General features: G+C 35.9%; 1 protein-coding gene across 4 annotated transcripts in view; it reads left to right on the plus strand.

The window, feature by feature from the left end:
• The window catches only part of DCC (DCC netrin 1 receptor), a 1,203,097-nt gene that overhangs the window by 591,532 nt on the left and 584,744 nt on the right, over positions 1-26,821 (plus strand). For all 4 annotated transcript variants that reach the window (XM_032259518.1, XM_032259520.1, XM_032259521.1 and 1 more), the window contains exons 4-5: positions 328-478; positions 1,839-1,975. In XM_032259518.1, the coding sequence (XP_032115409.1) occupies positions 328-478; positions 1,839-1,975 (288 nt within the window). The remainder of the gene's footprint in view (positions 1-327; positions 479-1,838; positions 1,976-26,821) is intronic.

The raw sequence follows: 26,821 nt of genomic DNA on the forward strand, positions 1-26,821 counted from the left end.
AACATTTAGAAAAGTTATTAATATTTTTTCTGTTCTCCAATGCTGATAAGTAAACAAGGCCTATTTACTTACGGGTAGCCTCAGAAACATGAATAGCCTCAAGCTGGTGCCCTATACCGTGGCCTCATCAATAGCTAAGAATATTCTAATATCATAATTCTATAAACTGGTGATGAAAAAACTCTTAGGAGTTTATAAATTTCATTGGCATCTTTTCAATTTTTTTCTTTCCATCTTTTGTCTTGTTAGGAAAAAAGTTTCAAAGTATATCATTTATCTTTGCAATGTTTTTCATACATTATGTAATACTATGTTTTTCCCTCTTAGATCCAGGACTGCATAGACAGCTGTATTTTCTGCAAAGACCATCCAATGTAGTAGCCATTGAAGGAAAAGATGCTGTCCTGGAATGTTGTGTTTCTGGCTATCCTCCGCCAAGTTTTACCTGGTTACGAGGCGAGGAAGTCATCCAACTCAGGTATTTCATTTAAGACTTTTGTAAAGTAAAATTTTCTATAGTATATGCTGCTATTTACTTTCTCTAATTTGATATAGCAGTACAGGGTTTTTCATAATAATTGAATATTCTTTTCACATTTCTTGGCGTGATGCAGTATATGAAAGATATTTAGCCACTGGTATGAGAAGATGAGGAAAAGACCAAAATTCATGAGACCAATTCTTAAAGGAAACTAAGAAACAGTCAAGGTTACCTTTGAGATGGTCCTGCACAAAAAGTCTTCAGATACATTTTGGTGGATTCCATGATAAGAAAGTAGTATATAGAGAGGTTTGATCCTTAATATTATGTCTCGCATACAAAAGATAACTCTGTGGAGTGATGAATATGATCATCAGTTCGATTGTGATAATTTCACAATGTATACATACACCAAAACATTATAGTGTACACTGTAATTGTATGTAATTTTTATTTGTCGGTTGTACTTTAGTAAAGCTAAGGGGAAAAATGAAACTAAAATTTTCTGAGTTCAAACACGTAGCGTGTCATTACAGGGCTTGAGCAATTTTTTTTTAGCTCCAACTACATCGCTCACTATCCCAACTACAACAAATATTTAAGGGAAGGCAGGAGAACTTGGCCAACTTTGAATTGCTGGAACATTAATAATCAGGTACAGTTAGAAAGCAAATTGTCAATAGAATGGAATAGTCTTTCTGATGAAATAGATCTTGCTTAAGGAATTAATTCCATTGATTTTGAGGACTGGTGTTTTCCTTTTTAGCATACCTACTTTCAAAGAGAAGATAAGTTCATCAATCATAAATTAATCTTTAAATTTTATTTACCTTAAATATTTAGATAACAACAAGGCATGGTATATGATATTACAATATTTCTGAGAACATTAGGACACCCAAGAAATCCAGTTACAGTTTCAGCGCATCAAGGTGTGTTCTCTGGATATAGCCAAGCACTCTTAGTTCAGTACAAAATATGGCTTTGTACAAAAATCACTAAATTGGATTTCAGGACATTGATTTTCACTCCAGAGTACTACTTCTCTGGACCTTGAGGTTCTCAAATCCAAAATGAGATATTTGGACTAGATTATCTATAATTTATAGCACTAAAGTTAGTTTCAAGTTTAATCTACTTCATTTCTTTGATCACTACACACAACCTTCCAATGGGAGTAGTTTACCTTGAGTGAATTTTTTAATCAGTAATCGAGACATTATCACACCATTATCATATAGAGTTTCTTTCTGATGTCTTAATTTGAGCTTTAGTGGAGGTCATTTAAAGCTCTGAGTACCTTGCCTAATATATATTTGTGTGCTCATTTACTCTACACCTACTCTGTATATTACAGGTCTAAAAAGTATTCTTTATTGGGTGGAAGCAACTTGCTTATCTCCAATGTGACAGACGATGACAGTGGAATGTATACCTGTGTTGTCACGTATAAAAATGAGAATATTAGTGCCTCTGCAGAGCTCACAGTCTTGGGTAAGTTCATGGTTGGAGATGAATTTAGATTGTACCGTTCCAAATATATCACTGTGATGCTTTAAATGCTCATCACTGAATTGCTTCCTATGTTTATTAGTGTGAAATTGCAAATTCCCAGTACTCCACACATTCCTTTGCTTTGCTCTGATTAATTGCATAGGGGTTATATGCAATGTTTGAATACTTATTTATTGATTGGAAGCCAGAAATATTATGCTTTAGTCAAATTGTTCCAATGATATAGCTGAAAAGTACCAAAAATTATTAATGGCAGATGTGTTGAATAACAAATATGAGATTCCAAAATATCATATCTGGGAAAATAAGGAAAAAAATGAAATTGTGCAAAATATTTATTCTTTTTTTTTTCCCCATTTATTTATTTTATTGCATTTTACATTTTGGGGTACATGTGAAGAACATGCAAAATTGTTGCATAGGAACACACGTGGCAGTGTGATTTGCTGCCTTCCTCCCCATCACCTACATCTGGCATTTCTCCCCTTGCTATCTCTCCCCAGCTTCCCACCCCCCACCCTCCCTCCCCTATTTCCCCCCAACTGACCCCAGTGTGTAGTGCTCCCCTCCCTGTGTCCATGTGTTCTCATTGTTCAACACCCGCCTATGAGTGAGAACATGCGGTGTTTGATCTTCTGCTCTTCTGTCAGTTTGCTGAGAATGATGGTTTCCAGGTTCATCCATGTCCCTACAAAGGACCCAAACTCATCGTTTCTGATGGCTGCATAATATTCCATGGTGTATATGTGCCACATTTTCCCTATCCAGTCTATCGTCGATGGGCATTTGGGTTGGTTCCAGGTCTTTGCTATTGTAAACAGTGCTGCAATGAACATTCGTGTACACGTGTCCTTATTGTAGAACGATTTGTAATCCTTTGGATATATACCCAGTAATGGGATTGCTGGGTCAAATGGAATTTCTATTTCTAGGTCCTTGAGGAATCGCCACACTGTCTTCCACAATGGTTGCACTAATTTACACTCCCACCAACAGTGCAAAAATGTTCCTATTTCTCCACATCCTCTCCAGCATCTGTTGTCTCCAGATTTTTTAATGATCGCCATTCTAACTGGCGTGAGATGGTATCTCAGTGTAGTTTTGATTTGCATTTCTCTGATGACCAGTGATGATGAGCATTTTTTCATATGTTTGTTGGCCTCACGTATGTCTTCTTTTGAGCAGTGTCTGTTCATATCCTTTGCCCACTTTTGAATGGGCTTGTTAGTTTTTTTCTTGTAAATCTGCTTTAGTTCTTTGTAAATTACGGATATCAGCCCTTTGTCAGATGGGTAAACTGCAAAAATTTTTTCCCAATCTGTTGGTTGCCGATTCACTCTAATGATTGTTTCTTTTGCTGTGCAGAAGCTGTGGAGTTTGATTAGGTCCCATTTGTCTATTTTGGCTTTTGTTGTCAATGCGTTTGGCGTTTTGGTCATGAAGTCCTTGCCTACACCTACGTCCTGAATGGTTTTGCCTAGATTTTCTTCTAGGGTTTTTATTGTGTTAGGTCTTATGTTTAAGTGTTTAATCCATCTGGAGTTAATTTTAGTGTAAGGTGTCAGGAAGGGGTCTAGTTTCTGCTTTCTGCACATGGCTAGCCAGCTTTCCCAACACCATTTATTGAACAGGGAATCCTTTCCCCCAAAATATTTATTCTTGATGGAAAAAGGCAGATGTTATTTGAGATGAATGACAGGGTTTCTGACATTAAATTCAGTATGTTGGTAAGATTGTTTTATTAATATGGAAATACTGTGACGGTTATATTGAAAGTGAACCATTAAAATCAAGTATATGTAAGGAACAGTTTCATAGCAAGAATATAATTTAAGGAGATTTAAGGAGCACTGAGGGGTATATTATATTCCAGAAGGCAGAGCTACCCTTGCGTCATTGCAAGCAAATAATTCTTATACATGGTAGATATTCAAACAAACATGTTTTTATCATTTACTCCAGATTTATTTTAACTAGTTTTATTTGAATTACGTAGTTTAGAGAAAGTGCCTTAACATTTGGATTTCAATTGCTTTTTTTCTGTAACAACAAAAAATTGGTTATGAGTATTAGGAGTTGTTCCTTAGTAATAAATCTTTTTTGCTTTTTAAAGAATCCAAGAACAATCAGTCTATTTAAAAGTTAGTAAGTAGAAATAAAAATTTGTTATATACTGATTATATCTGCTAACTTATACTATGATATTATTATCCTATCCATTTTACTTTTTGTCTTTAGAGGCTATTCAAAAAACACTTTCATCTGTGGATACAATAATAATAAATATCATGGGTTAGATAATGAAGTTACTTGTTCTTTGATCAAATCGTAAACATTAAACTGGGAATGGGCAAAAGACTTAAACTCTGAATTTAGGGGTAGTATTATACTAACTAAAATATTAGCTGCCTTTAAAATGGCACAATTGAATTCAATCCTATTTTATATGTTGGTGAGACAAAGAAAATAGATAACTTTCATATTTGTAATGCCAAAACACAGTAACACAAAATGGCTATAATAGAAATTGTATTGTGTTGTATATTCTTGATCAGAAGGAAGATATGGTTATGGAATATGCTAGAATTTACACTGATCATAGACAAACCTTTACTTGCAAAAAAGCATGAGGTCAAACTTTATTTCAAATTAATGTACCTCATTTTGATGTGTAATGCTTCATTGATATCCAAGATAAATATATGCAGATACTGATTTCTGAGGATAACCTAAATTAGCGCCTGTATATGTATTGGCATACATGTATGTACTTGTATTTTTTATTTATCAATTGTGTAAATTGTTACAAGATAGTTAGATGCTATTTGATACATATAAAACTATCCAAAGATGCAGAAGAAAATATTTAATAATTTTTTCCACTGCAGGCATTGCATTTCTATCCCTCTGAAGTGAATACTTTTGGTAGCCTGGCATGTTTTATTCCATAAATATTTTCATGTTTCATTGATGCACATATATGCTCACATAAAGTTCTGTAGTGACATGACACTTGGATGCTTCTTTGATTTTTCCTTAAGCCAGGTGTTTAGTCTCTATTACAATACTTCTAGTGAACCTTGACCAGTGTTGTTATGTAAAAAATATTTTCTATAAATATTGAAAATAAGCATCCAAAAATACTCAACATTAGTAGTCATTAGAGAAATGAAAAATGAAAACCACACTGAGAACCACCATCTCAACCAGTCAGAATGTCTGTTATTAAAAAATAAAAAAATAACAGATATTGGTGATGTTGTGGAGAAAAGAGAAAGAGAACGTTTATATACTGCCGGTGTAAATGTGAGTTAGTTCAGCCATTGTGGAAAGCAGTGTGGTGAGTCCTCAAAGAACTTAAAACAGAATTACCGTTTGACCCAACAATCCTATTATTAGGTTTATATCCAACAGAATGTAAATCATTCTACCATAAAGATACACACGCACGTATGTTTATTGCAGCATTATTCACTATAGCAAAGGTATAGAATCAACCTAATTGCCCATCAGTGGTAGAATGAATAAAGAAAATGTGGGAAAGTTACACCATGGAATACTATGCAACCATATAAAAGAATAAGATAATGACCTTTGCTGCAACATGGCTGGAGGCATTATCCTAAGTAAACTAATACAAGAGCAGAAGGTCAAATATGGCATGTTCTTATTTATAAGTGGAGGCTAAACATTGAGTACACGTGAACACAAAGATGTTAAGTATGTCTTTTTGTACTTCATGTTTAGTTTTCAACATGGGACCCTGGGGCCTACTGAGAGTGAAGGGTGGGAGAAGGATGAGAATCAAAAAACTACCTATTGAATGCTATGCTTATTACCTGGATGACAAAATAATCTGTGCACCAAGCCCCAGTGAGATGCAACTTACCTATATAACAAACCTGTGCTTAGACCCTTGAATCTAAAGTAAAAATTTTAAAAATGGCAATATAAATGAATGTAGTATAATATTAACATGTATTCGTAATATAATCTTTGTGTACATATACATATGTAAAACATGTACGTATGCATGTACATATGTATATGTGTATATACGTACATATATGTAGATATATATACACATAGATATATTCAAAACAGCATTTACTGAGTTCAAACAATGCGAGGTATTTGTTCATTATAGTATCCTCTCTGGGAGGTAGGTAGGTGGAGCCCATTAAATAACAATGCTCTTGGCTTCTGTGCTCCTGTGCCAATTGAGAAATGGTAACAAGAGAAAGGCAGAGAGTAAGTCCATCATCACCTTAGTTTGTTGAGGAAGCTGCCATTGAGCATGTGTTTTGCATTGCGTGGGAGGGACATGCCCATCTGGTCATGGGCAGTGTTATCTTGGCAGGATGTCAGTCAGGTGACAGCTTGTCCCATTGCCTGGTAGCTGGTGCCAATGGAGACCAGTTGCTCTCTCTAGTCAGGCCTGTTACCAAGAGAGAACAGTAGGTGAAACGTGTTTCTTCTAACTTCCCGGCTGCTTAAATTATCTGTTTCATTTGTCCTGATCCAGCCTCCCCTCAATCCAAGAAAGGGTGGGTATTGGTGAGTGGTGAGGTCAGAAGTCATTCGATCAAGGAGCTTCCTCTCTAGGGAAGAAAACGTCAGTATTTAGGAAGAAGTGTTCAACATCCATCCCCACAACCTTAGGTGTTACTCTCAATCCCGTTTTACAAATGAGGGCATTTTGGCATAGAAAGTTAAGTAACTATCCCACGGGAGGATCCAGATTGAAATCTAGGCATCCGACTGAAGAGTCTCAGGTGTATGCTTTACTATCTGCCCTGTCTACTCCACATATTCTTACTCACCTTTTTTATTTTTATTTTTAATATTCCTGAAACAGGTATAAAAGGAAGCAGGTTTATGTGATATAAATAAAATAAATCTGAAATTTCAGTATGTGGTATAAATAAAATAAATCTGAAATTTCAGTTTGGTCAATAATTAGTTATATAATCACATAAAATAAAATACATGAACATAACGTAATGATCTTGACAAAGCAGAAAAGCTGATAAGGGAGCAAGGAAGAAAGGAATACAAGCTGTTCTTTGAGAATGAGGTTAAAACAATTGCCATAATTAAGAATCTGTACACACAGAGGCACATGAAAAGTGTGCTCATTATTGGATATTGCTTATTTTTTCCTGTAGTTTCTTGCTTATTCCAAGTGATGTACCATTTGTATAATCAGAAAAGTAAATGTTGGTGGTATAAAATTTGACATATTTATGGTTAAACAATGAGATAAATAAAAATGTTAGAAGTCATAAAATATTGAGGCAATTATGCTCACATACGCATAACCCAAAGACCCGGACTTTGCAAACACATGCGCGCGCGCACACACACACACACACATGCACTCACATACACTCACACTCTTTCTCTCTCTCTCTCTCACACACACACACACTTGTTTTCTCCATATAAATGAAATATATGCTATATTGTAACCTCACTTTCACTTCAGGATAAATCATGGCATCTTTCTTTGTATGTGGCTGTGACACGTGTATCTTCTCCAGTTTTAATGTTTTTTCCTTTTTGAGACAGGGCCTTGCTCTGTTGTGGTCTTGAACTCATAGGTTCAGTTGATCCTCCATCATCAGCCTCCCGAGTATCTGGGGCCACACCTGGCTATCTGGCTATTTCTTCTTTCCTTCTGTCTTTCTTGTCCTTCCGTCCGACCATCTGTCCCTCCTTCCTTCCCTCCCTCCCTCCTCCTTTTCTTCCCTCCCTCCCTCCCTCCTTCCTTTCTTCCCTCCCTGCCTCCCTCCCTCCCTTCCTCTTTCACCCCCTCCCTCCCTTCCTCTCTTTGTCCCTTCCTCCCAGCTTCCTGGCGTTTTTCTGGGTTGGGTTATATTGGCCAGGTTGATCTCAAACTCCTGGGCTAAAGTGATCCTCCCAACTTGGCCTCCCAAAGTGATGAGATGATAGGCATAAGCCATCACACCCAACCCCCAGGTTTACATTGTGGAACATTATCTTGTTTCTTAGTTTTAATTAAGCAAGGTGTGGTAGCTTGCCCTGTAGTCTCAGCTACTCAGGAATCTGAAGGGAAGGATCTCTTGAGGCTAGGGGTTGTAGTCCATCCTGGGCAACATAGCGAGATCCTGTATCTACAAAAACAAAAACAATACACTAAGTTGATTATCTTTAAGTACCTTTGTCATTTATTTGCTAGTATCTGAAGGGAAAGTATCCCAGAAATACACCCTCATCAGCAGAGCAAAAATTTGCCTCTCTTCAGAGTGCATTTTTCCCCACAGTTATATCTATCTAAACATTTTATAAAACGGAGTCTCCTAGTAAGAATTTACATTCCTATTAAATTAAGATTTCGCTTTATAGTTTTCTTGGACATTTACATTTTGCATTTTGTGAATTTGCTATCAATCTTCTTTGACCTTTGTACATTTATTCTTCCTGTGTTGATTGCAGAAACTCTTTATATGAGAAAAATGCTATGTTGTGTATTATTTGCATTTTTACAATTTGCATATGGCACCAAATCATTTTCTTCATGGTTGCTAGATTTGTTGTCATTAGACTCACATTTTTATTTTAAGAACCATGCTATCTTTAAAAATCTGGATATAGATTACATGTTGAATGTGTAAATTAGAAGCATGATTAATTTTCTGAAAAATAGTGATATGTTTATATTTTGAGTTTTGGTGGTCTTGGCCCTTTTTGTCTGTTTTTAAAGAATTCTTCTGATAATTGGGTATCTTCGAAAGGTCTCCCATGGGCTTTACATCATTTATAACTACTGTAGAAGATATCATTTACTTCAGGATGTGGTTGATATGCTATCTTAATTATTCTGAGAGGCTCCAAAAATGAATGTTTGTATAAAGTTTGAAATAATCTTTGACTACTCTGATATAAAGCTAGGATTATCTTATGGGACTGAGTTTATACACAAAATTGAATTAATTGCCCTCTTAAAATGGATGATGAGAAGGAAAGAACTTCATTATCAATGTTATTCAAACTTACTTTTCATAATTTTTAAGAATTTAAGCATATTTATATTCTTCATAAGATAAAATCCCACAAGAAATCCAAGCTTCTGCTTATCAAACTTTAATCATGCATTTTATTAGACTCTTGTTTTGCCTTTCAACTTGCAGTCCTTTCTTGTACTTAACTATCTGTGAATGTGAACCTTCAAGAACTAAAAGACTTTTCAAGCAGAATATCATTTTATATACTAGATGAAAAGGAATTTTGTTGCCCTCCTCAGTAATTTCAAAGAGTGAATATACATTAAATATAATTTGAAACTTAGCATTTATGTTGCCTTCATATAAAAATGGAAAGTTCCATCATCATTAAGTTTTTTGGAGAGGTCTTTATTAGACAAGATTAATGATATCCTTGTTTACAATAAATAAAATACAAATAATTTTATAGATATTTTCTTTATAATGACCACTTATGGTAGTGTTTCTGACTAATAATAACCATTGATAAAGTATTGGTGGACACCTTTTGGGTACAAGCATTCAGCTAGGCTCTGGGAAGACTACAGAAACATCTGAAGCCTGGCCTCACTGGGTGGTCGTATAGTTACAAATTCATAAAATCAGTTGCCTTAGTGCCTTCTGAATAAGCTCTTTAAAAAAATAAAAACATCCGTCAGGCACAGTAGCTCACACCTGTAATCCCAGCACTGTGGGAGGCCCAGGTAGGCGGATCACGAGGTCAGGAGTTCGAGACTAGCCTGACCAACATGGTGAAACCCCGCCTCTACTAAAAATACAAAAATTAGCCAGGTGTGGTGGTGCATGCCTGTAATCCAAGCTAGTCAGGAGGCTGAGGCAGGAGAGTTGCTTGAACCCAGAGGCAGAGGTTGCACAGTGAGCCAAGATTGTACCACTGCACTTCAGCCTGGGTGACAGAGAGAGACTCTGTCTCAAAAAAAAAAGAAAAATATATATATATGTGTGTGTGTGTGTGTGTGTGTGTGTGTGTGTGTGTGTGTGTGTATGTATGTATAAACAGGGACTCTGGGAAGATATGAATAGTTGATAGTCTCTACTCTCATAGAAGACAAGGCCTGAAGCAGCAGGGATAGGAGGAGTACTAGAGAAGGAAATGCAAAAGGAGGCTCTCTGAATATTGTTGTCAGTCTTTATTTTAGCCACAACTACTTGTGTTTATTTTAAAACCTAATTAAAAAAAAAAAACCTCAAAAGTGGTATTTTTCCATTCTTAGGTTCAGTATGTCCAGCTTTCTGGCTCAAGGATTTCAATCTGACTATATTGTGAACATAGCTTTTCCTCTATCTGCCCATCCCCAAATTTTACACAGCTCCACACAGGAAGCAAGACAACTCTCCACAAACTTTCTACAGATTTGTCACTGCTTTGGATCTAGATTGATCTCATGTCTGAATCAGTGCAGAAATGCATACTTTAAAAAGTGATTTGATATTTAACCAATAAAGTGTCAGGCTTTGGACAAGCCTTGTGTACTGTCCTTACAGAGGCGGAGATGAGTGGAAACTTTACTGAGGATGGGCTCTTCAGTAGGAGCCATTAGGTTGAACGTCAGTGAGGAAATAAAAATATCTTTGAACTTTCCAGAAGTGGTTCTGGAATTCCCTTTAAAGCAGTTGTTCAGCAAAATAAACAATTTGGTATTAAAAGTTTACTCCTTGGCCAGGCATGGTGGCTCACACCTGTAATCCCAGCACTTTGGGAGACCAAGGCGGGCAGATCATGAGGTAAAATAATTGACACCATCCTGGCCAACATGGTGAAACCCTGTCTCTACTGAAAATACAAAAATTAGCTGGACATGGTGGCATGAACTTGTAGTGCCAGCTACTTGGGAGGCTGATGAAGGAGAATCACTTGAACCCAGGATGTGGAGGTTGCAGTGAGCTGATGATACTGCCACTGCATTCTAGCGTGGTGACAGAAGCCTGGTGACAGAGCAAGACTCCATCTCAAAAAAAAAAAAAAAGTTTACCCCTTGTGTGTAGATTTCCTTAATTATTTCCCTTACTAAAATTACAGAGAAACATTGGCTAGAATTGGCACAAACAAGTTTTATAGGATACACGTAAGTCAACTAGGTCAGCCCTTTGTACCAAATTGAAAATTTTAAACCAATTCTAAGAGTTCTTCATTTCTTCCACCCCATGAGTAACATGTACCATGTCACATGGTGCTTGGATTTAGACTTCCCCTCACATCAAAGCACACTTGAGAAGAAGCTGTTCCTTGAGGCAAATGTTGCCCCTACCTGAGTCTTCTGCTTAAAAAATAACAACCTATAGGTCATCCTCTAGGAATGTGCTAAGAGGATTCTCCCTACAGACCTGAGCATGTCCACCTTACACAGATATGTTCATTAAGCCTGAAGACAATAGACTCAGAATATTATGTATAGATATACATACACACATACATACACATGTATATTTTTATATATGTGCATACATATACGTACAAGTATATACATATATACACAAAACACATTCTCTATTACTAAAAAAGTTTCTCTTTAAACTTATTTTCTTTCAAATTCATGTGATTACCTCAACCATTAAATGAGATTCTGATTCTGCAAATTGATAATAGACTAAGCTATTCAGAAAGGTCTAGAAAAATTGTCTTAAAAGTGACGTAAGAAGAGAACAGATAAAGATATATGGGGGAAGTTAAACACTATTGTTTTGTGCAATAGAGAGCTGGGAAAGTCCACTTTAACAGCTTACTGCTGAAAATGCTTTGAAAATTATAAAACTTATGGCTGGATATACAGTGCGCTAATGAATATAGTTTCTAGTCCTAGAAAACTAGCAACCAACTGTTGAGTGCCTCTTGTGTACTAAGCATTCTGCCAAGTAGCCTTCAGGCATAAGAAGGTATGACACAGATCCAGGCCTCAGGGATAGGTAGGGAAAAAGACAAGAAACAGGCAGTTGCTAACAAGGCCAGAGAACTGTTGAGAAAGAGGGAGACAAGGGGCCGTGAGTAAAGAATGCAACAAAGATGAGAGAATGGGGAAGGGAGTGGTGAGGGGAGAGTCTGACAGAAGGTAGCAAGTGTGCAAAGATCTGGAAATAGGCAGAGGATGGGGAAGGGGAAGCAAGTTATGTAACTGAAGATTGTGGGTACAAAGGAATCTGATGCCAGATGGGAGAATCCATATAGGTCTTGAGTATTTTCCTAATGTGGTTAGATGTAAGGGCAATTGAAACATACGGAAAGATTTTTGATTGTACCTTGTGAGCTGTTTAATCTTAGCCAGCTTTGTAAACCTCTCATCTTCAATTCCTTCATTTCTTTTTTCATATTTGTAGAGCTTTAGGAGGTGCAAGTGCAGTTTTGTTACCTGGATATTTCCCATAATGTTGAAGTCTGGGCTTTTAGTGTAATATCACCTGGATAGTGTACATTGTACTTATTAAGTAATTTGTTCATTTGTAAAACAATGATAATTACTTTATCTTAGTATTTGGTGACTGTTTGGGTGTGAAAACTCAAGGAGAAAGATTCCAGAATAACAAGGCACAGCTTTGGGTGTTCTGGGAAATAAAGTAACGTAAGATGCTCTTCCAGCCCTCATGAGAAGCCTAAAGCCAGTTGCAAAGATTAAGCTAGCTAAACAAACAAATTCCAAATGTCACAAATATTAAAATATTATATGTACTTTTTCATTCTCAATTTTCATTATCTATAAATTGTACATAACAGCAACTAGTCCTTACATAGTTCTCATGAATTGTGGTGGGATCAATATAACAATATTAAGTGATCTATGTAACAATATCAGGTGATACATTGAAATTTCTTTGGCAGTTATCTCTAGAAACAACGACACCCCTCTGTTGGAAAAGGATGATGTCCATTTGTGATGTGTTTTATGTATTTCACTTTCTTCTGTGCTTCTGCACTCTGCTGTTCATGCTTTCTTCACAGCTAGGTGAGGAGAAACTTAGAAACAGAAGTCATGTCTTCTACATCTTGGTCACTCAAACCCTGAGTTTGTTCTCTACCGTATCTGAGTTTTAAGCATAAGAAGTGCAATTGAATGTGCATAAAACATAAATTATCTCTTTCTATCAAAATATTTTATGAGCTTTCCATTGAGATTCTTGATTTTTTCATTGACCTTGCAATAGATAGAATTATGTCCTTTCAAAATTTATAGGTTAAAATTCTAACCCCCAATGTGACTATATTCGAAGAAAGGCCTTTCTTTAAATAGATAATTAAAGGTAAATGATGTCATAATGAGGGGATACCTATCCAGTAGGAATAATATCGTTTTAAGAAGAAGAGTTACTGGAGCACTCTCTCCACCCTTGCACACAGAGAAAAAGCCATGTGAGGACACAGAAAGAAGGTGTCATCTGAAGTCAAGGAGAGGAGCCTCATTAGAAATCAACTTTGCTGGCACCTTGATCTTGTACTTCCTAGTCTCCAGAGCTATGAGAAATTACAGTTCTGTGTCTAAGTCACCCAGTCTGTGGTATTTAGTTATGGCAGCCAAAGAAGGCTAACATAACCACAGAAACAGTAGGTGCTGTATCCATTACAGAACAATTGTTAAAAATAAAACAACTGTTAAAAAGATTCTCTGGTCTATTATAAAAAAGGGAGCAGCAATGAAGATGTATTATCAACATTGCTTACATACTGGCAGCATGAGTAATCTTAGATTTCTAGGAGTGTAAAGAAACTCTCATTTATAATAGCAATGGATACAAAACAATTTTTCATATACTTAATAAGTCTTGTGTAGTTCTTAGATCCCCATAAATGTGATATCCTTTCATCTTATTTTTGTTCACTATCATTATCATACCTTTATTTAGTAATTACTAATGTAAGGTATGAAAAATGATCTATATCAACTTTAATAGTAAATTTATTAACTGATGAAATTGTATTCTTTTTTTAAATCAATTCTCAGGCATGCTCTGTGAACTCAGTTTACTACACACAAGCATGTATATCTTTACACACTATCAACTCGGATATATTTGGAAATGGAAGAAAACATGATACTTCAAAACTGATACGGCTTTTTTTCCTTTTATTTTTTGCATAGGCTTTAGTTTTTATAATTTTTTACCAAATAATATGTGATACCAGCTGCTATTTTTTGAGCATGCATTATTGGCCAAATTGTACCTATCCCTTTATTTGGAGTTAATGGTACATCTATCTCAGACGTGGGTGTTCAATCTCTTCCCACTTTTGCTTGCTGATAGAGCAACCATGTTGAGTTTTGAGTTTTAGGTTTAGGCTCTTTGCCATAAATGGGAAGTAGTTATAATAAAATATGTTAAGGTAATATTTACCTTTTTATTACAATATGTAATTCTCATTTTGAATGGAGTTCTCTTGAATTTATAACATCATTGCCTCTGCGTAAGTAGCAGTTCTTAAATTTTACATATATCTGTAATTGCCCTTATTAGCAGTGACTCCTCAGTCATACACATTTAATGATCATAGCCATAAAAGAAGTGCCTTAGGTAAGTTTGTATTGATTATTCTTTACAATGGAATTACCAAGTGAATCATATTGAAATAAGTTAGAGTTTTTTATATGTAGGGCTTTGATCCTGAATGTTGGACACAGGTGTGTAATATAAGGCAGAATTAAATCAAGAAAACCATCAAATCCCACCTATTAGCTGCTTATTCCCTTATTACTGTATAGATTTCTTATCTTTCCTCAACTGAAAGTATGGTTGTCACAAGAGTATACAAAATTATGTCCAAAATATATTTAAAAGATTCTGTTGAATATGTATATGTATTAGAAGAAGAGAAGATGTAAGTTCAGGCTGTTAGTAATAAAATGATTTGGTATTTCAGTTGACAGAACTGGTAATGGAAATACAAGTTGGATTGGTGGTAGCATAGGTTTATTTATTACACAAATATTTATTGAGAGTCCACTGTGTGATGGGCCTTCCCTGTCCTCTCTTTCTCCTTTCCACTGGAGAAAATAATGTAAGCACTGCTTTGCATTTATTATTGAGATGATTATGATTCAATTTTTTTCTTTCTTGGACAAAGGAGGAAGTGGGAGCCCCCGAGGGAAAGGCAAAGACTATGTACTAATAGAGACTATTAAAAAGGCAATCTAAGACTATAATTTTAATTATCTCTAACAATCTAAGCAAGGTGAATTGACAATCTGTGGCTCAGAAAGAGGAGAGCTGCTGGCAGTGGTGAAAAGCTGCTCAAGAGGGCGTTTTATGCTAACGTTGTCCTGAAGTAACAGAAGTAGACATCCTCCCAGAAGGACTTTGACTGTGATAAGACTCAAACCACATGAGACAGAATTATTTTAAGTAAAGTCAGCAAAAGTTACCATCAGTTTTGCTTGCCAATTTTCAAAGACTAGGGAGCAGTGTATGACATTTCTTAATGTACTTTTAAATAATTTTTTTTCTGATTTCTTCAATATATCTTGGTGCAATCATATCAGTAACTTTTAGTATATTTGAGCAAGGTATCACTAGAGGAGTGGAATTGCTGGATTATTTAGTAACTCTGTTTAGTAATTTGAGAAACTGCCAGACAGTGTTTAAAACAGTGACCCCATTTTACATTCCACCAGCGGTGTATGAGTGTTTCTATTTCTCTGTATCTTTGCCAACATTTATTATTAGCTAACTTTTAGATCCTAGTCATCCTAATGTGTGCAACAGAGCATCCCCTTGTGGTTTTGACGTGCATTTCCCTGATGACTAATGATGTTGAGCATCTTGGTTTATTTATTGGCCATTTGTATATTGTTTTGGGAGAAAGGTCTACTCAGATCCTTTTCTCACTTTTTAGTTATTTTTTATTAGGAGTTTTTATCACCGTATGTGTGGAGGGTAAAGTATCACTTTCATTACAGCAGCCTGGATGGAATGCCACCTAGAGGAACTAACTGCTAAGGACAATGGGAAGTCATTGGAACCTGCATAAAAATGTTTTAGCTCACAAAGTCTGTTTTGTCATGTTTTGTTGTCCTCTTAAACTGACACTATCCCATGGTAATAACCCCTTCCCTTCCCTTGCTGCCACAATTCCTTGTTAATTCTACTATTAACACACCGAGAAGGCATTTTCTGTAGAAATTTACACAGTGAGTTGTCATCACATTTAATCCAAATTAGTTTCTCAAGGGAAGGGCTATATGTTAGTCGTTTTTATGTTTCCATCATCTCGTGTAGTGGTTGACATAGATTAAGCACTTAAGAAATATATGAGAAATGCATATGTTTTTTTCTGAGATTTGGATGTAAAAGAAAAAAGTTCTGTCACATTTGCTATGGTTTATGCTCCTCCAAATTCGTATGCTGAAGTCCCACCCCAAAGGTGATGGTATTAGGAGGTAGGGCCTTTGAGAGATGATTAGGACCCTTATGAAAGAGACCTCAGAGAGCTCGCTCATTCTTTTCCCCCATGCGAAGACACAGTGAGGAGGTGACTATCTGCAACCCACCAGCCCAGGACCATGCTGGCACCTGTTCCTGGATTGCCATTCTCCGGAACTATGAGAAAAAACTTTCTGTTCTTTATAAGGTATCCAGTTTATAGTATTATGTTATAGCATCCCAGGCAGTCTAAGATAGGCTAGGATTTCTTTTTCTCATGACTTAAAAAAAAAAAAAAAAAATCTTGGTACACAGTCGTCAGACTCCAAGCTGTCTTTCTCATTTTATCTATATTCTTGTTGTTCAGAAAAGCTGTTACTATGCATGGAGTTTTAATGGTGCTACAATTAAGGCATAACAAAATATTCTGAATTGCAATAGAAATATTTGATGTTATTCCCTGTGAAGCACATTTTGGGTGAAAGTTTGGTGTGAATAAAATGAGCAAAATTAAACATGCAGCAACTATCGAATTGAAAAAGATACCTAGTAAAAATGGAGACTAAAAATTTTTGTTCAATGAAATTGTTTTTATTATTAGGTATTCCTAACAAAAATGAAAACACAAACAAGACTAAACAAAAAAATTGCATTCTATGCTAGCACATTTTGAAAAATGTTTGATTGTCAAGTTAAACCAATCCATACTACAGGACTTCTCAGCATTTCTAACAGGCGAATGTTTGAGAAATGTGTTTGTGATTAGCAGAGACTCTAGTGTTAAACCTGTTTGTTTTTCTGTATTTGAAGACTAAAGGAGTGCTATAGGTGAAGAATTCCCTAACCTCAGTGGTCAAGTGACACAAATTTTGCTTATATGTAATTGCAACTTACTGTATACATTTCTATGGAAACTGCCTACCTATTTATAAGGGAATTTTTACCACAGTTAATGGGTGTAGCCAATTTTTTTTTCTTGCAATTCAGACCCATTATACATTCTGTAAGAAGCAACATGTCATTTTAATCACAGCACAGCGATTCCCTCCTGCTAAGAAAAATAAATGTAATATTCTTGAGTTTGCATCCACCACTTCTTTAGAGGACCAACAAAGAAATAATTAGCCCAAGTGATTAAGTTCTATGATTCAATATCTCTTGGTATATTCTTACTTACATTAAAAATATAGTTTCTGAATCAGACTGTCTAATGTTCGGTAATAATACTTTATTACTGATTAATAGTACATGAAAACAAAAGAAATTTTAAATGAGCTGGGGGATTGTGTATGTGTGTGCATGTGCCTGTGTGCGCCTGTTTCTTAAAGGATTGTTAACCACATAGAAGTGGAGAATATGCAAATAACATTGCATTTCTCCTTTAGAATGATTTAACTTGCAAAATACCTTGGGAATTAAGACTACACTGGATCATTATGTATATATCTGCAAGAAGGTAGAATGCAAAGAGGGAAATTTTTCTTATTTTATTTTTAAAACAATAAAATAATAATACATTCTTGACTTAGAAGAAGATGCCAGTGAATGAGTTTTTCTCCTTACTATTATGTTAGCGCAAAAGTAATTGTGGCTTTTGCCCTTAAAAGCAATGACAAAACGCAATTATTTTTGTACCAGCCTACTACCTCCTCATCCCCTTCCATGTAAATGGAGAAACAATTCCGTTCCTATTTTCCACTGTAAGACTTTTGGTTTAATGGGCAATTCATGCTTGTTATCTCCTAAAATCAGGAGCATTTGTATGCTTGTGACTTTATTTTTTAATTTTACTTATTTTGTGAGACAAGGTCTCTCTCTGTCACCCAGGCTGGAGTGCAGTGGTGTGGTCTCCACTCACTGCTATCTTTGCCCTAGTCTCTCAAGTAGCTGGGGCTACAGGTGCACATCACCACACTTGGCTAATTTTTGAAAATTTTTTGTAGAGTTGAGGTCTCACAACATTGCCAGGCTGGTCTCAAACCCCTGGACCCAGCAATCCTCAGCCTCAGCCTCCCAAAGTGCTGGGATTACAGGTGTGAGCTACCACACACAGCCAATGTGACTTTTGTCTTAAATACTATCCATACCACTTCCTTCTGCCACCTTGTGACTCTTTCTACTCTTCCAACCTACTTCAGTGGACACTTGAGGGTGTTACTGGTTGAGTGGCCATGACGCATCATTCAGACTCTAAACTTTGTTTGTACAGTGAGCCAGTGACACCTAACCCGGAGAATTGTTATCAAGATTTGACCCAGTGAAAATAGTCCATCTTCAGGGCAGCTCCCGCTCAGTTCCCAGATACAGCAAATACTTTATAAGTGGCATCATTATCGTTATTAATACATTGTTATGACATGCGTCCTCCTTGATGACTCAAACTCAGAATAGCAAGTCTTATTCAGATCATGTGTTATAAGTTTGATGTTTGTCTGAGGTTGATGGCTCTTGAGATCTGCTAATGTTTTAGAAAAACTCAAGGAGGAAGAAAAAAACTGATAAAGATTTATACCATAGGTATTATAACTCTAAAGGCAGACTATAGAACTTAAGCAAGACAGTAAGATTTATCATAGCATATGGGATCACGAACCAAATTGTGGAAGTGGGAGTAAAGCAATAGTAGTGAGAAAAGATGAATGATGTTTGATAGTGGGAGTGAGCTGTACAGCCTAGTTGTTTGGGTTTGAACCGGGCTCTGGTACATATGACGCATTATAAAAATACACACTATTATCAGTTAAGGAAAATAATTTGAGCTAAAAATATTACAGATGCTCTTGAGGGGAGCTTAAGAATTATAGTATCATTATTTATACCTTGCCAAATACTAAGAAAACTAGAAAAATGTCAACATTGTAAGTTATTAAGAAAATAACCCAGAAAATAAGTATTCACAATTAAGTTAGCTTTGGATAAGAAGGAATATTTATTTCTCACATAAATAATACATATGAAAATTGTCAAAATAAGTAAATAGGATTTGGTTTAATAAATATGGTCTCAGTGTTGCAATGTATTAAACCTAGTCATCAGCCTTAAGCCCTCTTTTTCTCATACCTTACGTTAAATCCATAACAGTTTCAATCTCCAAAATATATTTGAAATCTGTCCACTTTTCTTCATCCTCGCTTTCCTCACCCTAATTCCATATGTGCCTTACTAAGTCTTTCAAGTGATTCTTAAACACTGCTTTGAGAAAAGGAAGATCATCTGGTGGTAAGTAAAGGAAATGGAATATTAACAAGAGTAAGGCAAGACATTCATATTCAAAAACCAAACCAACCAACAAAAAGTAGGGTTAGTAAGATGTGTATAAAATGATGGATCTGTTATTAAAATTGGAGTATAAGGGAGGGGCTTCATCATCAGGAAGAACAGTTGAGGCAGAGAACAGAGTAAGAAGACAGAGTAGGGGGTAGATAGCCTCCAGGCGAGTTGATCATTTTGTCTCGACTACCTTCATGCAAATTCTTGAAATATCCCGTGTGTACATAGAATTAGTAACAGAGCATGAAATTGGACTAAGCCCAAAGTAGAACAAAAGTAGCTCCACCATGATTCTAGTTATACTAATCGGCAGAATGTGCTCCCCAGGAGGAAAATGGGCCATTAGGACTGCACTGAGACAGATCTTTAAGTTTGCAGATGACTCTGAAGCTGTTTTAGCTAGAGATACAAGAATATTTTGTAAAGCTGTGCTAATGGGCAAAATAATAGCAGATAAGTTTCAGCTGTGGAAAGTGTACGGTAATACATCTGGGAAATATAATCCAAACTATGCTGATATAATGTAGCACTCTCGCTGCTCTCACTTATTTCTAGAAGAAAAGATATCTAAATTTATCTCAACGATCTCTTGAAGACAGTCCAATGGAGACTGACAGTTAAAAAGGTCAACCAAATGCCAGAGATCACCAGAATAAAACTGGAGAAAAGTAGAATTACAAGGTTTTATTAAATGTTTGAACAGAGTAATATTTTGGTACTTGGAGTAGAGTTCAAAGTCCTACTCAGTACATTCTGGTAAGGTCATAAGGCAGTTGGAAAGGCCTGAAAGGTTAACTGAAATGATCAAAGGAATGACATATTATAGTAAGGATGGATGAGAAATTGTCAGCACAGGAAAATGATGGGTGAAAGGGACACAACCAAATCTATGACCACGAAGGACATTAGTAAGTGAAGGACATTATTAGTAAGTGACTTGCTCAACAAATTCGAGAATACCGTTTCTAGGAGAACTCTCTTGAAGCTTGAAGGTAATTTTAGGACAAAAAAAGTATAAGACTTTTTAATATAGCCTATAGTAAATTTACTGATGCTGTTGCCCTCTAGAGGGTTCATGAACTGGAAAGATAATCAGAAACAAAGAGATACATATTCATGGAAGATGAGATTCAAAATGGTTTATAAAAGGGAAGCTATAGATTATTATGGATATTTTCTTAGTGTTTAATAAAGATATTCAGGACAATATGAAATATGTAACTTCATAAAAACTGAAGTCAAGGAATTGATGACTGATGCAGTATTTTAGTTTTTAAATATTCTTTAACATATATAGACATTTATATATATGTATACCTGTATGCATATATGTTAAAATGTACTCATGTATACACACACACATCTATATGTATATACATTTATATTTGATTTCCTTTGAATATGTTTTGTCATTATTAAAGAAACATGTAAACATTAAGTACAGATAAATTTGAAAATACAAAAAAGTAGACAAAAATTACATGTAGCTCAGTCTCCAAAAAGAACTATTAATATTTCACGTATTTCCTGGTATTATTTTGTTTTGTTTTTGTTTTTGGGGCAATGGAGTCTTGCTCTTTCACCCAGGCTGGAGTGCAGTGGTGTGATCTCGGCTCACTGCAACCTCTGCCTCCTGGATTCAGGCAATTCTTCTGCCTCAGCCTCCCAAGTAGCTGGGATTACAGGTTCCCACCACCATGCATGGTTAATTTTGTATTTTTAGTAGAGATGGAGTTTCACCATGTTGACCAGGCTCATTTCGAACTCCTGACCTCGTGATCCGCCTGCCTTGGCCTTCCAAAGTGCTAGGATTACAGGTGTGAGCCACTGTGCCTGGCCTATTTTCTGATTATTAAAAGTAATTACTGCCTGCAGGATTTTGCCACTAATTATGAAGACTGTTGGTTTAATATAGGTGTTTTTTTAATCACAATAATGTAAAAATACTAATATAATGTGAAATTTATTTTATCCATGTTTAGGGTTTTTTATATATTAAAATTAATTTAGTCTATAAATTTTGGTTTTTATCTTAATCTGGTTTAATATTCAAGTTTGTTATATTCGTGAAGTAACCACTTTTCTAATACTAAATTGCTTCTGTAAATATACTATTTAGTATGGAAAGACTGTTTTAGGTGTGTCTTTTAATAGCACATATGTGGCTCCTATGTTTGTTTATATCTAACTGTATTAGTCCGTTTTCATGCTGCTGATAAAGACCTACCTGAGACTGGGAAGAAAAAGAGGTTTAATTGGACTTACATTTCCATGTGGCTGGGGAGGCCTCAGAACCATGGCAGTAGGTGAAAGGCACTTCTTACATGGTGGCAGGAAGAGAAAATGAGGTAAATGCAAAAGTGGAAACCCCTGATAAACCCATCAGATCTCGTGAGACTTATTCTCTAACACGAGAACACTATGAGGGAAACCTCCCCCATGATTCAAATGATCTCCCACTGGGTCCTTCCTATAACACGTGGGAATCATGGGAGCACAAGTTAACATGAGATTTGGGTGGGGACACAGAGCCAAACCATATCACTAACCAATTTAAAATACTTTGCCTTTTCCCAGGAGGGTTTGGCTTATTCATATTTGTTGTCACAAACAAAATAATTGTCATTAGTTGAAGCAGACAGGGTCTGGATTTGAATATTGATACTGTTTACTAGCTGTATTACAAAGTTGTATGAAGATTTAAATTTGATAGTAGATATAAAACTCTTAATAAAATGCCTGCCACAGAGAATATATTCAAATTATTATTGTGATTATTTCCTCTGTCTTATTTATGCCTCTTGCTTTTTATACCATTTTGATATTTGTTTATGTATTTTATTATATAGATTTTTCTTTTAATTTTAGTAGTAACTCAAACACTATCATAAATTTTACAAGCAATTAACTTTACACTGATAGAAATAGGTATTTAAATGTATGAAAGGCTGATAGAGAGTTTAGAATGACATTATTTCTGCTGCTTCTTTCTCCTTTGGATGTCATTTATAATAGTACTTTCATGCCAGGTAAATTTTCTTTATTTAAAATTGTTTTTGGGTTTTACCTTTGATTTTTCATCCTGTCTGCTATAATTGCTGTACATATTTAATCATGTCCATATAAGCATTTTAATTGTTCAGTGACAGAAGTGACACGTCAAGACAATGACTGACGTTTAGTGAACTATTTGAAGAGTACATCTGAGAGTTCAAGGGTACAAACAGTAAAATTGTTTTGTAATATCTATATTTATGTCATTGTGTTTTGTAATTGATGCCTGAAAGCACTTTCTGCATCACTTACACAAGGACCACATGTATTTGCTGTTAAAATTCAAATATTTTAAGACAAGAATGAATGTTTCACATTTATTTTTATTTTCTGGCATTCATACAAACTGAAAAGGATATTCTGTGTTTATGTTGTAAATTGTAATTTTGCAAAGGACTGGCAATTGATGGTTTTTTTGTTTTGTTTTGTTTGAGATGAAGTCTCACCCTGTCACTGAGGCTGGAGTGCAGTGGTGTGGTCTTGGCTCATTGTAGCTTCCACCTCCTAGGTTTAAGTGATTCTCCTGCCTCAGCCTGCTGAGCAGCTGGGACTATAGGTGCCCACCACTACACCTGGCTAATATTTTTTTTTGTTATTATTTTTAGTAGAGACAGAGTTTTGCCATGTTGGTGAAGTTGGTTTTGAACTCCTGACCTCAAATGATCCACCTTTCTTGGCCTCTCAAAGTGCTAGGATTACAGGCATGAGCCACCACCCCTGACCTGGCAACTGGTGGTTAATGAAAATGTCAAACTTTGACAACTAACCTGGGTTTTAAATAGTAAAAAAACAATTATTTTAATAAACAACATTTCTCCATCGTACTTTACCCAAGGAATGAGAAAAGTGAGGGAAGAAAAGATGCTTCCCTGGTAACGTTATGCTTAAAATGTATGTTTGCCTACTATGTTGCAAACAATATTTTGGAAATCTGGGAGGATAACTCAGGATGTTAGATCTGGGGGATACTTTGTAGGAAATGATACTTGGAATCCCAGTGTTCAGTTAAGGCCGAAAGTTAAAGGAAGGATCACTCGGGACCAGGAACTGCAGTACCAGTTCTGCATCCAAAATTGGCTGTGCAGTTGCTGCAAATAAAATCTGAAGCCTAGAGGCACGAACTTTGTCCAAAGAAGCCAGAGAAGTCCCAGTTTTTCTGTAAGAGTTTTACAAGCAGAAGCACATAGGAAGCCCTGATAAGTGACAGGAGAAGGGGTGGGAGGTAAGAAATGTATTAAAAAGCAAAATAAATCTATAGCAGTGGAGCTTTAAGAGTAGTCTCTAGACCAGAAAGAGCATCACATGGGAATACGTTAGAAATGCAAAATTTTGCATACTTCTGCTTCCACCCCAGAGATACTGAAAATAAACAATGCAGGATGAGAATCAGCCATCTGTTTCCTCTGGGTGATTCGGATACAGGAGAACCACTGGGCTGTGTAGACTCGATCAAGGGCCATTTTGTGGTGGATCAACAACCTCATCGCCCACAGAAGGCATTGTTATATTACATTATAAGTTGGTATTTATGGTAATAGAGTATCCAAGGTTTTCATTGTATATTGATTTTAGTCTGTTTATGAAGGTAGCTATATATCTCAAATAGCTTCTCATCAACTTTCTTGGGGGCATTTAAAGTGGTAACCTTCAACTATATAAAACACTTGTGTTCCTAAAATACTTAGTTTCTCCACAATACTGGATGAATATAATGTTACCGTATTGTGACATGTCATTTATAAATGAAGACCACTCACACATTCCTGCTAGAATTTGACAATTATCCTCCCAAGCTTCTGTTGCTGTGCTATTATTTCCTTTAAAAGTATGAACTTAAGTTTTGAAAAGGAAAAATACCTTTCCAAGATTTATGTAAACAATGCTTAATATAGATGATTTTTATAGAAAGGTAAATGTGTTATGTTTTTTAAAATATATTTTCCTACACTACCCAAATTTAATAGTGAAAATATATGAACACAGTCTGCTTTCTGAAAGCATATTATAAGTTATCCCTAGATTGAAATTTGCATAGATGTTAGAGGAAATAAATATGCTATCTGGCATATTAGAGAGGATATCTAAAATTACAGATAACTAGAAGTTCATTTCTAGGACATTAGACATTTTCATTATGTCTATTACTTTGTTGTTGTTGCTCTTAAGATATGAAATGAATTTTTAGAATGCTCCTAAATACCTTTGATCAAATTGCAAAAAACAGTGCCCATTCTTCTGAGTTGGTGTTGGCACTGCCCGTATGCACTGGCTTAGAGAGCTAAGCTGAAGGCTGGATGTCAGCTCCATTTGCCACTGGGCAGAGACCTCTGAGCAGTGCACAAACTGACATAGCCTCCCGCCAGCTGTCCACTACTTGTCAACCATGAATCACAAACTATAACCTAATCTTCAGATGTGGCCTATAGACTTTGTTTTGGCCTATGCAGTAAATAGAAACAGCTTCAATTAGTGGCGATTATTTTTGAATTAGAAAATATTGCAAAATCATCTGAATTCCTCTGGAAAGCTGGAAGACATGGCAATCTGGAGCTTCCATTCCTGCCTAATAACAATTGGCTGGGACTGAGCTAAGGGGCAGCTTCCCTGCTAGAGGAACATGTGCTCTGCAGGCCGCAGTTACCCTGGCTTCCTTTGTATTCATCTGGCATCTGTGAACAGTTAGGTTTATAATTTGATATGACTCACTGTAGCAATCACCTTTTCCGTTTTTCTCTCCAGGTAGGTTTAATAGCTTTTTAAACTCTGCGTCCACTATATCAAGTACAGATTTATTTGGCAGCCTCTGTAACAGCCAATTGTACCTATTTGTTTATATTCTTTTCCCTACAAGACAGTAAACTTCTGAAGAAGAGATACCAGCCTCTTAATCCAGCTATGTAATTCCAGTGCTTATTGCATTGAGTTGCATGATAAACATTTGATGATAAGTGAAATGAACTATTGTTTAGAAAAACATATGGTGGAGGTAGAGAAGCATATTTCGTTTCCCCTCTGTACTGCTGAGGTATTGCCACAATGATGCTGTCTAACATACCACCTAAGGCTTAGCAATTTAAAATACTTTAGTTTTCTTCAGATTATGGGTCTTTGGGTTGGTGGCAATTTATCTGGGCTATGGGATTTAGATTATAGATTGGGTTCAAGTCTGCTCTGTGTGCTGCTTCTGGGGCATAGGCAGTAGGAACTACAGATACCTGAGGCATTTTCTTTTCATGGTGACAGCGGGAATGCAAGGGGGAAAGCTACACGAGGCAAACACATTTTAAGCTCTGCTTATATTACATTTGCAAACATCCACCTTGGGCCAAACCCAAAGTCCAGGGGTGGAAAGTACCTTCCACTCATCTTGAAAACTTAGCAGGAGTTTTAATGGAGGCATGTGAAGAATTGTGATCAATAATCCAATCCAGAGTCAAAATTAGAGTTAGGCAGGTGAGGTACAAAATGTAAGATGTGCCAAAAATCTCATAATAAAGATACATATTTTAATAATTATTTTTAAGAAAGCAAAATAAATGCAAACATCCATAATGAACAAAATATACAAATGTTAGATAAAGACAGAATCTGACCACCCATCTGCAAGGCTCACGTCACCTGCCTCATTGCCCCATTGGGTCTTATCCCAATATGGATCCAATCTAAAACACTCCTGAGTGGCAGTTAATGGAACTGCTCTTGCTTGTATGTTGTCTCTGTATTGGTGTGACTATTTCTATTAAAACATTAAGAATTCAAGTTTCTGTTTGTTGTATTAATATATAATTAAGCTATCCCCAGTAAAAAGAGGGTTTAAGGCAAGTCGTTTTTAAGACAAAACATATTTAATTTGTAAAGACTAAATTATGTAAAAATATGCCACCAGAAGCGTTTTAGAAAAGCTTGAATTTTTTTCTTAAACAATGCAAACTGTCTGTGTAGTTATACTAGTCAACTCCTTATATTGTCCAAATCCTGAATTTCATAATCTAAGAAAGACCATGTTGGCATTAGATTTAAGCAAGATAACAATGACTGTGAAATTCCCTATAGTTGGACTTGAGGGGGTAGTAGGAGAACTGGTACAGCAAGAATTTTCCAGTCCACTTGAGGATGCTTCTATAAACTTGAC

Source organism: Sapajus apella, unplaced genomic scaffold (genome assembly GCF_009761245.1).
Source record: "Sapajus apella isolate SASKATOON/1434 unplaced genomic scaffold, GSC_monkey_1.0 scaffold109, whole genome shotgun sequence".
NCBI lineage: Eukaryota > Metazoa > Chordata > Mammalia > Primates > Cebidae > Sapajus > Sapajus apella.